At 38.7% G+C, this 16,057-nt stretch overlaps 1 protein-coding gene across 1 annotated transcript; it reads right to left on the bottom strand.

Moving 5' to 3' along the window:
- Window positions 1-2,645: 2,645 nt before the first annotated feature.
- Window positions 2,646-5,132, bottom strand: mafba (MAF bZIP transcription factor Ba). Its single transcript, XM_056448851.1, has one exon. It carries the CDS (start codon window positions 4,769-4,771, stop codon window positions 3,578-3,580), a length of 1,194 nt encoding a protein of 397 aa, XP_056304826.1. The 5' UTR covers window positions 4,772-5,132; the 3' UTR covers window positions 2,646-3,577.
- Window positions 5,133-16,057: the final 10,925 nt, after the last annotated feature.

The raw sequence follows: 16,057 nt of genomic DNA, 5'->3' as shown, positions 1-16,057 counted from the left end.
CAAATAGTGTCGTTTCTATGAGTGTATCACACATAGGCCTACAGTAAGTGTAGTACCGTACTTCTGTAATTATAATATGACTAAAAATTGACAATTTTGCATGTGATACCACACCTAGTAACACGTGAGACTAGATTTTGTGTAAGAGTCAAAGGCACTGCTTTCTAAATGCATTAAATTTGATTTATATAAAGCATGCTAAATATGAGAGTCTTCTTGATTGTTTTATATACCAATGAGACACGTTTTTTACCAAAATATGGATGAAATAATGTTCATCATCATTCAGCGTAACATATTTTTGAGAAAAATGAAGCTGCATTTACCTTCTAATATGCGATTATTAAACAATATATCAGAGAAGAATGGTCATACACTCAAAAATGACGTTTGCTGTTTGTTCAAATGACTTATTTAAAATGAGCTGAAACAACACGATTATTCAGTTTTATTTAGGACAACTTAATTGTTTTATGTTCAAGCCACTTACATTTGTAAAAACTACTAAGTTAACTTAATTCCTTTATGTTATCCCAACACAAATCGATTGTGTGGAACCCAGCATTTTTTAAGGTGTACTAAGTCTGATTCTATTATCAATTATTTCATAACTTCTTGCTGACCGATGGTTTAAAACATATATAGTGGGGAAGTATAAAGATATAAAATTGCAATGAATTATTTTACTTTAGTTTTTTTGTCTTGTCTTTATATCAAAGTATTTTTACACCCACTTGCATTTTTTGTGGGTGTCTTCTGTAAATGATGGTCAAAATGTATCCCAATCATTGTTCATATTATGATTTTTGCGCAGAGAAAGTTATTTTATATTAGTTTGTGCCTTTAAAAGTCAAAACTGTATTACAACTTTGCGTCTTTGACCCGTGAATGTTTTTAAGGTATTTACTAAGATTTTCAAAATATTCAGATTAGTTTGCGGTATGAAATTGTTTGTTGTGTTGAGTGGCGGAAGGGTTAACTGTCCTGTTCCCACAGTCTGGGCTTTGAGCGCAAGGTCAAAGATCTCATTTTACCGAGCGCACGTGCGCGCTGGATTTCTGCTCGATCAGCACGCGAGGCGCTGCAAATCCTGCAGGTCGCAACACAAGCGAAGGCCCGAACACACTCCGAGAGAGAAAGAAAGAGAGGAAGTCTTCACACAGCTTCTGCCTTTATAGCTTTCTTCCTTTTCTTTCTGTTTGTATCATAAAAAAACGACTATAAACGCTGAGTATTTGAAAACGCTCTAAAAACGCATTTTACATTGTGGAGAAATGAAAATAGGCTATATATGTTTTACTTAATCATTTAATGGCCTATATTTAAACCTGCTTCCAGATAAACGTTGTTTAGTCCACAAATTCAGATGCCTGTTAGTATTATTAGGCGTAAAGGCGCAGGTTTTCTCGCATGCGAGTCATTAAAGTTCAGCAGGAAAACCCCATCTCAAACAAGCTTGCAGAAATATCGTTTCCTCTGTTGAATTTTTCAATAAACCGATAGATGAAGGCTAATTGGATTCCAGTTGTGCGCGATAACAATGCGGCGTGCAGCAAGTGTTGCGTAACTCGGACAGACACAGAAACTGACGCATAAATAAAATGAGTGATCTCGAAACTAGTGCCATTTCACTGACTTTAATAAGCAAAATAGGAAACCATTTCTTTCCAAAAAACAGCAAAAACGAAACAGAAACCAGCCTGAATGGAATAGTCCGAATTGAACTCTATTCTTATTTTTTTGTCCATTTATATAAACAGATTTGAAAATTGATCCCCTCATAATACATGAAATTAACAAACAAAAACAACAACCCGCTGCTGCAGTTTACATTTGATTTCAACACAGTTGAATCAGTAATAAACCAAAAAGATTGTTAAATGCATGACTTTTTAACAACATTTCTTAGATGCAAGCACCATGCTTATTCAATATGATCTGACCGTTAATTTAATCATTAAAATAAAAACTATGCATCTGGCCAGCAGAACCAGAATCTCGACATATTAATAAAACAAAACAAGAACAGAACAATAACATGAGACATATAATTTTCATTTTGAGATTATGCAGAACCTGGATCCCTTATTTTTTACTGACCGGCAGAAAAAAAAATAAAGGAAAACACTTAACATTGATCATTGAAACTCTCCATTGAAATACATGCGTAGTTTTCATGTTAGGCAATAATACACAAACCCCTGATTTAGGAAGCCTACACCCTCGAGCTGGATTATAATAACTACATTTTGAAATGTTGGTTTATAAAACTGGCAGCTCGTATAGCTCAAAAAAAAAAAATAAAGTTAATGAAAGTGTGCCCGTTCGTGGAAATCCTATCCATCAAAAACATACGACTTAGAAGTATTGCTTATATTATAGAATAGCAATAGATTATGCAACAGCCTCCACGGAAAAAAAAAAATCACACACACTCTCTTGTGTCTTGCTACAACTAGACATGAGACTATGAGCACCAAAATGAAAGGCGTGCATGAATGAATGAATGAATGAATGCATGTGTGCGGCGTGTCTTCCCTAAAGGCGGCTTCTGCTAAAACAAAACCAAAAAAACAATCAAAAAGTCGAAATGAAAACTGCCAATACCAGAAAAATCATTACCCCCCCCCCCCCCCCCCCCCCCCGCCCCCCAAAAAAGTGCGCTTCTTTTACAAAGTTTGCTTACTTTCAATGCAACTGCAAAATGCCCGTTATTGGAAATCTATTCCCGACACATGAAACAAACGACAAAAGTTGTAAAACAATCAGCTCTTCGATGTCGGTTTGTAGGTTTGCTGTTGCATATGTATTTACAAGTCCAAATAATGAACCCATGACCGGAGAGCCAGTCTCATATCCCCCCCAAAAAAGAGCTAAAGATCAAAAACATGCTCTTTATGATACATAATGAACAGAAGGAAGGAAAGAAAGAAGGAAAGAAAGAGTGTATAAAATAGAAATTATTACCATACATGTCCAGCATGCAGGATTAATATCTTAATGCAGATTTATGTGTTTGTTTTTGTCGTTTTTCCTTTTCTTTTTAATATATATATATATATCTATATATAACCAAGCAGGCAATAAACCGATGAGATGTTGCATAAAGTTCCCCCTGTCGCCTCTCTCTCAGGCGGCTTTAACAGGAGAAGTTAAGGGAAGTTTTGCATATTGTGGTGCTCTCAACTTTTCTGGCCGAGTAGGAAAAAGAAAGAAAAAAAGTCCAAAGTTTCTCTCTCCGCTCCGCGCAAACACAGTTTGGCGACTTTTGTTCTTTTTCCTCAACATACCAGACGCAAAGCAGGTCTTATCTAAATACAAAAAGCCAGCTCTTCTTCGCCTTTCTCTCTTTTTGTTTTCTACGAAACGAGGGGTAGTACTACAAGCAACTAATCTAAATCCCGGAAAACATTCTACCGTGTTCTTCGCGTTTTAGTTGCCAGCGGTCTGTGGCGATGATTACATACGAGATTATTATTATCGTTATTATTTCTTGTGGATTATTCTCTTCTAATACGAGTACTGGTAGCTGTCTCTCAGGCATAAGAAGCAGACACACTGTACTGCATACACGCACTCACATGAAGAACTCTGGGGAGGACGGGTTGTCGCTCGTGGATCCTGCCTCGCGGAACCCGTTCGCTCCGGTCAGTTTCTCGCACTTGAGTTTGTAGGCGTCTCTCTCTCGGGCCAGCCGGTTGATCTCCTGCTTGAGCTGCTCCACCTGGTTGATGAGCTGCGTCTTCTCGTTCTCCAGCAGGTGCTTCTGCTGCACGCGCTTGAAGCGGCAGGACTGCGCGTAGCCCCGGTTCTTCAGGGTCCGGCGCTTCTGCTTCAGGCGGATCACCTCGTCCTTGGTGAAGCCCCGCAGGTGTCGGTTGAGCTCCCGTACGGACATGGTCACCAGCTGGTCGTCGGAGAAGCGGTCCTCCACGTTCAGGCCGCCCCCCACGCCGTGGTGACCCTGACCCGGGTGGCCGTGCGGGTGGTGATGGTGGTGGTGGCGGTGGTGGAGCTGCTCGGGCGAGGTAGGAGAAGGGCTGTCGGGGTCCTGACTGTGGTGGTGGTGGTGGTGATGGTGCGGGTGGTGACCGTGAGCGCCGGGGTGACCCGACAGGTCGTCGGGGTGATGGGGGATCGCGCCGTACTGGTGTTGGTGGTGGTGGTGCGGCTGCTGCTGCTGCTGCTGTTGTTGCTGCGCGTGGCCGTGGTGGTGATGCGGGCCCCTGTATCCATCAAACGCTCCAGCTTGCAGCTGCTGCTGCACGTGAGGGGGCGGCGGGTGCCCGTGGGCCGTGGCACCGATCAGAGCCTCCACCGCGTCTTCGGGCGTCAGACTTAACGTCTGCGGGTCGATCTGCTGCGGGTACGCGCCGCTGGGCATCCAGTACAGCTCCTCCAGGTGGTTCTTCTGTTCTGTGGGGCTGAAGCTCGGGGAGGACGGAACGGAGCTGCACGGGGTACTGATAGGAGTGGAGGACACGGAGCCCTGCGGCTGGAGGCGGTTGCACTGCCGTATATTAGCGCGGTCGTGCGCCGCCATGGCCTCTTTCTTTACCTCGAACTTCATTAAATCAAAGTCATTGACATATTCCAACGCCAGCGGGCTGGTGGGCAGCTCGGGCCCCATGGCAAGATCGGCGCTCATCGTGCCCCTGTTCTTCAGCAAAGTGTTGGGAAAACCAGACTTTTGCGTTTTTTCTCCCCTCTCTTTGCGCGAGCAATGTTCTTGATGGGTGTCCGCATGCGACGCGCTCGTGCGCTGGAGCATACAGTGTCACTCGATTGTGCTCGAACAACAGAAAGCCAAAAACTTTCGGGACTAATGCACCGCGAAAGACATCTGCCTCATATGGACGCGCAGAGCTCGACAGCTGCAGTCTTCAGAGTCTACTCGCGGCGCTGGAGAAAGTCAAGTCTCTCGCGCGCTCAATGTCCCGTCGCCGCACTTGAACTCAAAGCATAAATAAAAGATAAAAATGAGTACCGGAGGAGGGCTCCCGTCCCGATCCCGGATACTCCAAAATATGTCCTTAAGCCAGTGAAGCAGCGTTGGGGTGGAAGGGTGCTGTGTTTTTCCAGCTCTGCACCGCAGAGAATTTGAGCTCGCACTCACTCCTGAGTATTCAGACTGTAGCAGGACGCCAGACCGCTCTCTGCTGTTATAGCCTGCGCGCGCGTGACGTCAGAAGGGGCTGGCGACCAGTCAGATTTGTGGAATTAGCATAATGATGGTTGTTTGTGTGCTGTCAGCTGACGGGATGAAGAAAGCGAGAGTGGTATTTCGTATATTGACTGATTGGATGTGCGCGCCTAACGAGGAGCCGTTTGTACTGTTGAAAAAGTAAAACGCGTACATTAATTGGGCACATTTTAATCACGTCGTTTTGTTTTTTTTTAAATAAGTAAATAAATAGTTTTCTTTCATTTATACACTCGCATTAAAATGTATTCTCTTTATGTGAACTGTAAAACAAAACATAGATTTAAGACTCCAAAGTATAACTTCAGCTGAGCTTTAAAATGAATAGAAACCCTCGATATGACGTATGATCTATTTATTAATTAATTTAAAAAGATATCGGTCTGTTACATGCAACAGCATGTTGTTACATCAACCCTCATTTGCGCAATAGCCTACTTCAAAACATTTGTCTGTAAATCTCAGATCAATTATCCACTGACAACTGCTTAACAAAATACATAAGTTTATACCATATCAGAAGGTTTTGTTAGCATAGACAAACCAATAATAAAGGATCGTGGAGATATTCAAAGTCATGGTTATTGATAACGCATACATATGAATTAATACTGACGACATTTTGCATGGATGAGAACGCGCGGTACTCGTGATTTTGAGGTGTTATTGTGATGTTTATTGACTTTTGGATTTTCAGTAGGACGGGGTGCGTTGAAGGAGCTGGGATTACGCTTCCTGGTCTCGAAAACTCGCCCAACGCTGCCCTCATGTGGCACATCTGCTCAGTGCGCGCTCACCTGCGCGCGCTCGTCTCCAGCGCAGCTGCAGCTCTACTGTTGTGTAGGACGATATAAATGTAAAATAAGTGAGTTTACTCGCGAAAAAAATGAGAATAAACACTAGAGCCTAAAATTATAGTGTTGCGTAAACGATGCACTATGCGTTAACGAGTGCTTTATCCTTCTTATGCTGCGTTTGTCAAAGCGGGCCTGATTGCAGCTTTGCGTTGTAAGCCAATTGATTATTTGTAGTCACAAATATCACAAAATATGAAGTAGCATTTATTAATTCAAATAAGATGTATACTATTTTAATATATAAAGTGTCATTGATATTAAAATGCTCATATTCCTGTTTCAAACTCCACTCATTTCCTTTAATTTACCTTTCTTTTTCTGTAACTGATCAAATACAGCAATTATTTTACTCCAAATTATCCATGACTCTAAACGCAAGATTTATTTTTATGATCTATGTAATAATATTTAATTATTATATCGCCATTTTGATGAGAGATTAATGGAGTTAACCTTAAGAATCAGTTAAAGTAATTCTCCTGACAACAAAAGCGACTCAATACGTCTTGCTGTTTAACAAAATAAAACTTATATTAGGCCACTTAAGTGACACTTAAAATTGAACGTTAATACGACTAGAATTAACTGCATTCATTTTGAACTACTATGAAAATCTATATCTATTTTCCGTCATTGCGAATTTTACTCACCCATATCACAATCATGCATCGCATCTCCACGTCAACTATAACGCCAACAGTTAATGCGTTTAATAATGGATTAGAGCCCTGAAGTCAGATGACTCCGCGTCACTCCATAGATCGTAAATCAGTCGCGGAAACATGTTCGGTCTGCCGGTACACCCGGAGCCCATCACGCGGCACCGGGCCCGCGCTGTCATGCGCTCTGATTCCCTCACACTCGCCGCCGCTGCGCGGGTTTTCTCTCTCTCTAATGGAGAGGAGATGCACAAAACTCTCATGTCAGCAGCATATTGGTGGTTAATGATCTATTAAGTGATCCTCTTGCTTATGGACAGCGGAAAAAAGTGTTGATGCACGCTTATTTGGCCTAATGAGATTCCCATCCTACGAATTTTAGGAATGAATAAGAGAAATAAAATCAGCTCAGAGATGTTTCATAGAGCAGTTGTCAAGGGGAGACGCTGTGGACAGTGTGTCGGTGAATGTCCCAGGCCTGAGATTCTGGGGAAGGACGCTGCATGTCTGCGTATTTGTATTTTTAAAATAAGGGAATAGGAGACTGAGCCGTGGACATTAAGATAAGTATGAAATAATATTGAAACTCATATCTGCATTTGTGGAAGCGTGATTGAGCGTCTTTTATTTATTTTATTTCCAGTATTAATGTTTGGAACACCACAGGAGACTTTGGGAAAAGAAAAGGCACGTTTAATATTATAAGTTCATTTGATCAGTGCGTTTTGTGCGAGACTGGAAAGACAGACAGAAAGTGTGTTCTTGTTGCCTCTTCATCCTCCACTTGGGACACAAACAGGTAATGGGCGGTTGCGAAAGGCTTGCGCTCTGCTTCCTTGGAGAAAGTTGAAAACAAAATACATCATCTATTAGGACAGGAGGTTATCAATATGTAACAGACACGATTATAGTGTAGGGAAAAAATCTGGACAAGTTTAGATCTGCTAATAATGATAGATCGACATTCCCATTCTTTATTGGCACTCAAATTTTAAATGGCTTATTTAGACGGCATTTTTAATGCTTAAAATGCAGGCTGTTGTGTCCTTAAATAAAATACAGCTGATGGATAGTGGCAAACCGCGTCAGAAGTAGCCCGAACGCATGCAATTTGAGTTGCAAATGAATTTCACTTTTTCAATAATGATAATAAATGTCATTGAGATAGCCTAATTAATTAGCAGCGCATCAAAAACAATTACCAATAAGACCGAAGACGTGCTGAATTGCATTTTAAACTTGAATTGTTTTTTTTGTTGTTGGTATTTTTTGTGAACGTATACAAGCGTCTTATATAGCCTTTCTTCAGAAGTTTATTAAGAGGAAGCTGCGATGCCTTCCAATAGCATAACTGATAAGTAATAGGCTAAATGATAAGACAGTTAATAAATAAATGAAATCCACACATTTAGACTTACATTTCACCGATACAGCTATCGAAGTAGCGAGAAGAACAGAATACAGGCGAGTCCGGGGGTGATATGAATGAGCCAAAGAACGAGCCACTTTTACACTTTTATCCAACTTCACAGCGACTAACTGAGCGATTTACAAGAGTGTGACGCCCCTAGTGGACAAAACCTGCAGAAAAACCCGAGCAAACAGCGAAACAAGCGTGACACTTTTTTTTTTCCTTTTAAAAGCAGGTGTTCACAAACAAACAAACACATAAACGATGCTTTTTTTACAGAAACAAATAAACAAAAAAATACGCTTTTGTATAGCCTACTGCATAAATGTAACAGTTTTGAAAGCTAAGTCAGGCTATATTTGTTTTATTTGATTAAACAGTATTATTTGTGCATTAGATTTACTAAATACCCGCGAAGCAGTTGATTATTCGTGGTAGCCATGAATTTTAAAACAAACGTGAATTTATTTAAACACTGCATGCTGTTCTGTCCCTGACATTTGTGCTTATTGCAGCATCATGCAGAGACGTTATCTTAGACTATACTGCGCCACGTAAAAGAGATCATTATTTATTCTTTGTACAGTATTATCAAAAATCCATGTATGTTTATATATATATATATATATATATATATATATATATATATACATATATATATATATATATATATATATATATATATATATATATATATATATATATATATATATATATATATATACAGTATAGTTTATATATAGTATAAACTATAGTATATATATATATATATATATATATATATATATATATATATATATATATATATATATATATATATATATATATATATATATATATATATAGTTTATCTAAACCAAAACTTATAGTACGCCTTAATAAAATATGAAGTTTTCAAACAAAGGCGATTTTGCATGATTATTATTATTATGTTGTGCAATGCAACCGAGGGAGGAAAAGTTAAGGATATCGCTATTGCTCATGGAATTATGCTCTGTCCCATGTTTCGTGATTCTGTCTGACCTACATGATAATCACCAGTTTATCAGCATCAATCATCGTTATATACTGTCTTTATTATTAATATGCGTAATTTACTATGTGAATGTACGCAAAGGAGATTCAAAAGCACTGAGGATCTAGAAAATATAAAGAATTAAAGACAAGATCTTCAGAATATCGATTTCTTTTTACATCTTGACTTTATTCCTGATTGTGCGTTATTTGCGGGTTGTTAATCGCATGCGCTTTATTTCGATGTGATTTTAATTCATGCGTTTGTTTATTAAAATGTAAAATACAGTCTAGTAACCCATTGTTCATCCTAGATCATGAGTTTAAAATTGTTTGTAGGCTACTCGTGATATTTAATGATCAAAATCCGAGAATTTTCTGTTTTCAGAGAGAGAAAAAAAGACTGCAATTAAACTTTTATGTAGCAGCAATTATACATTTTACCGTGAGGCAAATTTAGCTTTTAGGAATTGTCTGATAAGATATTTTGCGCTGAAATAAAAACTCAGTAAATGCGCATGCATTAGATCTGGCATAAAATCGTCGCTGCGTAAAGCTCATAAGAGATAGGTTATGAATGTTAAACTCTATAGTGATAAAGCTTCACGCATGCAGATTTCAGGCATCATCATCACAATATGATTTGAGCGCTTTTACAGTTCACCGTGACTCTCCAAAACCTCCCGAAATAAAGCGCTTTTTGCTTCTTGAATAATGTAGCACAGACCTACTGCGCGTCCCGTGTACGTCACCAAAATTTGACTTGAAAGTCAGTTTTCTGGATGCTACAGGCTGAGGACCAGCGATGGGAAACGAGAGGGAAAGCGCAAGCCTCCAAAAAACGCGTGAATAATTCAGAGTTAGGAAACAGAGAGCGCGGTGACGGAGGCGGATGAGCAGGAGGAGAGGTGAAAATAAAAAAGAAACGCTCGCTAAAAATCATTAATCTTGCCAGGATCTGTCACGGCACGCCGGCGACACAAAGAGGGTCCAGAGAGTCGGAGCAGTGAAGTCAGTGACCCGCTGCCAATTGCTTGTGAAAAGCCCACCAGCCTTTAATAGACTTTTGCTGATCCGACACTTGTTTGCGGGCCGGCACAAAGGGCCGATGTGAGCACCTGACAGCAGCCCGCAGGCCCCGGGCTCCACTCCTGCCCCGTGATGAATGACCCTGAGCCCGGAGGAAGAGGAGGGTGGGCGCAGGCAGGCCGGGGCTGTAAACAGAGCTCAGATGCTGGATTTCAGGAGTTTGATGTTGGTCGGAGGGAAAAAAAGGGGCTGTGATCAATTGATGACATTTTAAGTATTATGCAAGATGTGTTTTAAACTCTGTCTCTCTCACTCTATCTCTTCTCTCTCTCTCTCTTTCTGTAGAGTGTTAGCTGTATAATCTGATACTGAAAGGCTGCTTGAAGTTAGATAAAATTACCTTTTCAAATAATCATTAAAAAAATTAGATGCAATACAAAATTAGGCCTATTCATAACATAAGGCTTCACGATTACTTATAACTAATAATAATAATAATAATAATAATAATAATAATAATAGGCATAATAATAATAATACTAATAATAATAATAATAATAATAATAATAATAATAATAGGCATAATAATAATAATAATACTAATAATAATAACAGGCATAGTAATAATAATACTAATAATAATAATAATAGGCATAATACTACTACTACTACTACTACTAATAACAACAATAATAATAATACTAATAACAATAATAATAATAATAATTATTATTATTATTATTACTATTATTACTATGATTGATGTTGTTTTTGTTGTTGTTATAGGCCTACAAATATTATTAATATTATTATTAACTGTAAATTGTCTTTTAACATTAATTTAAAAATGTCATACCAATGCTATTCCAATGTTACAAAGAAATAGGCATCTAAAAGTAATCCAAAAGTAGCATAAATTACTTTAAAACGTTTTCGTCACGTCATTTGTTATTAATAGATACAATTTGTAATGCACCCAGTAATCTATGATACTTTTAAAAGCTTATTTTGTGATTCTAAAACTTAAGTGATAAAGTAATGACATTCTTAGAAAACCAGCATGTGAAAGTTAATATTAATATTTCATAATAATGAACACATTAGTGCTTAGCTCTTTAGGCTTGTTGTTAGCACGTACAGTTGGTGTCAGATAGTTCTTTCATATTTATTTTTCTCCGTTTGTTTTAAACCTGCTGGCTGGTAATCTGGTGATTTAGAGGGAAACCTTTTGAACTAGAAAATTACAGATATCTCCTCTTAGATAACTGCGGAGGAACAGAGGAAGAGAGATTTTCTCACCCCTTACTCAAAGACAAGGCCATTTAGCCTTGATATATTAGAGTCGGAATGCATTCCTTTCTCCCCCCTACAAATACAAATGGTTTGCTCCATTCCTCACCAAAAACGCACGAATGCGGGCTGTTCCATTATACTTGTGTTTCCAACTCGTTTTCTCTTTGGAAAAGTTAAGATGACGGCACAGCGAAAATCAGCGGTATTAATAGACAAGCCCTCCTCATTATTCAAATCCAAGATTGAAAAGCTGTCCTCGTTCATACTTTTAATATATTTTTGAAAATATGTTATTGTTTGTTCAACGCTACGCGTTTATTGGACTCGATAAAGCCTGTGCCAAAGTGATAGAAGAAGTAGCTGTTTTGGAAAGGGGGGTGGAGACATACAGAAACACAAACACACACGCACACACACATGAATGAGCAATGTGTGCAAGTCCTCGTCCTCCATCATGTCTGATTAATGTTGGTATGATGTTGGTAAGGCATTCAGGCCGAGGCCTAGCGCAGGCTGTGGTTTGATATTTCCGTATAATGCAAAATCATTAGTTATATAGATACACACGAGCCTTTTTCTCTCATACACAATATTTTTCACACGCACAACATATAAGCTCGCGTCATTTATTGTGAAGTGTTTTCACCAATAAAGCACCGTCACTTCTTTCAAATGAGCCTTATTCAGAGCGAGTTATAATAAGATGTTTATTAATTTACTAGCCAAGAATTATATAATACACATAGCTGAAGGCCACATTATTTAATTTAGTGTATATATATATATATATGTGTGTGTATATATGTGTATATAAATATATGAAAAGTAGTCATTTTATTTATTCATTCATTCATTCTTCGGCTTAGTCCCTTTATTAATCAGGGGTCAACACAGCGGAATGAACCACCAACTATTCCAGCATAAGTTTTACACAGCGGATGCCCTTCCAGTTGCAACCCAGTACAGGGAAACATCCATACACACCAATTTACACACATACACTATGGCCAGTTTAGCTTATTCAATTCATCTGTACAACATCTCTTTGGATTGTGTGGGAAACCGGAGCACCCAGAGGAAACCCATGCAGAAATGCCAACTGGCCCAGCCGTAGCTCGAACCAGCAGGCAACAGAGTTAACCACTGAGCCACCATGTTGCCCCATAGTCATTTTAACTAAGAAATATTTTCAACACATTTTAAAAAGTTTTTTAAAGAATTTGGCATGTTAACTGTTAATAAAAGAGTGTGTTTTTAATGATACGTAGAATGTTTATCAATGTTGTTCCTAGTTATTTGGTGAACTATTTTCAAATGGTGGGGCAACAGCCTTCATATAGGGGTTGGGATTTTATTATTTGTTTATTTAAATATAGAAGTGTAGTGGGGAAAATAGGTTTTTATATACAAGTGCAATCATGAGGAACAAATGACCAAAATCGACCAAGGAAATAAAAGACTTGAGGTTCAAAAAAGCAATCAAAAGGTGGTTGTTTGATGAGGATAGTTAGTTTGCATGGTGGATGATGATGTTTTTTGTATGTTATTGTATTGTGAATAATCGCGTTCCTGTTTTAAATGTGGAGGTACTGTTTGTTTTAGGCGTTAATTGTAATTTGCAGCCATACTTTGTTTTTTAACAGCGAGGACCACAATGGAACCAAGCCCAGGGCTTTATTTTGTTTTTATCCTAGACGGTTTTATTTCAAAAATCTGTCAAAAAAATTCTATTCGATTCAACATAATAGCTAATATCTAATAACCTAATTTATTTAGTGTTTGCAACAATATTTTGGCTTAACAAACATGCAAACAAATAAACGAATAAATGAACAAACAAACAAACAAAAAAATAAGTAAAATAAACAATTGAACAATCAATCAAATAAATAAATTAACAAACAAACAAACAAAAAAATAAGTATAAGAAACAATTGAACAATCAATCAAATAAATAAATGAACAAACAAATAATAAATTAAATAAATAAATAACCTAATTAGGCAACTGGACAACAGCGTTTTGTTCTGTAGCCAGTCGAAAAAATAATCACTAATAATATGAATTTAAAAAATGCGAGTTTCTATAATAGGAACTTATATATTAGTAAATTTCCCAGTGAGGGGTTGCAGCTGGAAGGGCAGTAAAACATGCACTGGATCAGTTGGCGGTTAATTCTGCAGTGGCTACCCCAGATTAATAAAGGGACTAAGCTGAAAAGAAAATGAAAGAATATTAGGAAATATGGCGACATGGTGGCTCAGTGGTTAGCACTGTGCCCTCACAGCAAGAAGGTCCCTGATTTAAGTCCCGACTGAGCCAGTTGTCATTTCTATGTGGAGTTTACGTGTTCTCCCCATGTTGGTGTGGGTTTCCTCCGGGTGCTCCGGTTTCCTCCCACAGTTTACAGACATGCGCTCAGGTGAATTGAATAAGCTAAATTGTCCGTATGTGGATGAATGAGTGTGTTTGGGTGTTTCCCAGTACTGGGTTGCAATTGGAAGGTCATCCGCTGCGTAAAACATATGCTGGATAAGTCGGCGGTTCATTCCACTGTGGCAACCCCTGATTAACAAAGGGACTAGGCTGAAAAGAAAATGAATTAATCAATAAACAGGTTCTCCCCGCTCTCCCTAGTTAGTTCATTGTTAGATTATTATTGTTAACTCATGGTGCAGTAACTAATATTATAACAAGCATGAAGTTAATTTTAATAATGCATTAGTAAATGATGAACTATGATTAATAAAGGGTGTAAATGTATTGTTCTTCATCAGATCACATTAGTAAATACACACTTAACAACTAATGAAAGCTTACTGTATTACTTTAGACACTTTGCTTGCATTTATTACGCTTCCTGTGTACTGTATATCAAATCACTGTTGTTAATTGAATTTGATGCAGACAGTAAAACGGGACGTCTCGTCTTTGACCCACATACATAGGCTACAGTTTTCAGCTGAAATACAGAAACACTGCCTGCAGTAAAACGCCAGTGATTTTTTATATTCCCTTTCTTGCTCCCTTCCGCACCGTTCCTTGCACAGCAATATTAGTATTGTGCACCTTTGGCATGGAATACTTTGCAAAAGGACTTCAAACTAAATATCTTTCAGGGAATTTAAAGGCTTTATAAAGAGTGTGGTGTTGGAAGCATGTGATTGTTTTTGTTGAGAGGACTGATGAAATGTTATGTGGTGTTTATGTATTGTAAAAGTGTTTTACTGTATGGCTATTACCTGTATGGTCTCTCTTGTAAAAGAGATTTTAAATCTCAATGAGACTTACTGGGGAAATAATGGTAACTCTTTCACCACAGTGCCTGATTCGTGAACACCGTAAAAATGAATGTTAGCATATTTAAATATGAACAATTTTGCAATGTTTATATCAAAATCATAATAAGCACACTTCATTTAACTTTTGTTTGAGGTGGAGTGATTGTAAGAAAGGGTAACACTATTTTTTGATAGTCCATTTGAGTATTACACCCCATTCACATGGGACGTCAGCATCAACGCTTCCTATTCACTTTGAATGGGTGACGTCAGGCTTTGTCGATCTGCATTGTGGGTCTGTTGGCACCGCTTCAGTGGCATTGCTCACTGCAGAAGTTGTGGCTTTCTCACCTTTTTAAGCGCCAACGGAAGCGTCAGCCAATCAGATCGCTGAATGCAAATACCCCAGCTCAGACAGTAGTCGATTGCGGACTCATTTTATTGGCTGACGCTGCCATGACAATCGATCAGCCCCAAATTCAGACACACCTTCTGTCAAGCGTTGACGCAGAAGCCCTGTGCGAATGGCGCGTTAGTAGACTGTCTGCTTAATTTCTGTTGATACTGCTGCTAAACAGACACTTTAACTGACTATGTGAAACTTTGTACATGTCAACTTACACTAACCTCAACCCTGACCCCAACCTAACAGTCTTCTTAAACTCTAATGAGAATTAGATGTAGATGCTATGTAAATTAAATTCCACAAACGGACCATCAAAATAAAGTGTGACCTAAGAAAGTGTCTGGTGCAAAAACTGGTGCAAATACCAGTTAAAGTTTCAGAGAAAGGTTGGTGCAATAGCCTAGTGGTTAGCGCGTCGACATATGGTACAGTAGCACATCAGGGCGTCCCGAGTTCGAATCCCGGCTGGAGGACATTTCCCTACCCTACCCTCCCTCTCTCCAACTTCCCTTCCTGTCTAAATACTGTCCTATCTAATAAAAAGACCAAATATAAATCTTAAAGAAAAAAGTGTCAAAAAGAGTGGGTTTTCTACCGGTGGTTTGTCAAACCCACTCACATGTGTGAGGCACACTCAGTATTATACATTATATTATTTTATTGTTACATTCATGGGGTGACACGGTGCCTCAGTGGTTAGCACTGTCACCTCAAAACAAGATGTTCGCTGGAGTTTGCATGTTCTCCCCGTGTTTTCTCCAGGTGCTCCGGTTTCCCCCACAGTCCAAACACATGCGCTATAAGTGAATTGAATAAACTAAATTGGCCGTAGTGAATGTGTGTGAATGAGAGTATATGGGTGTTTCCCAGTACTTGGTTGCAGATGCAAGGGTAAAACACATGC

This window comes from Danio aesculapii, chromosome 23 (assembly GCF_903798145.1).
Source record: "Danio aesculapii chromosome 23, fDanAes4.1, whole genome shotgun sequence".
In the NCBI taxonomy this organism is placed as follows: domain Eukaryota; kingdom Metazoa; phylum Chordata; class Actinopteri; order Cypriniformes; family Danionidae; genus Danio; species Danio aesculapii.
The sequence above is the reverse complement of the archived record's forward strand: the minus strand, read 5'-3'. Positions and strand labels throughout refer to the sequence as shown.

Excerpts from the sequence above, each read along its gene's own strand:
- mafba (XM_056448851.1), bottom strand. The coding sequence starts at position 4,771 with ATGCTCCAGCGCACGAGCGCGTCGCATGCGGACACCCATCAAGAACAT.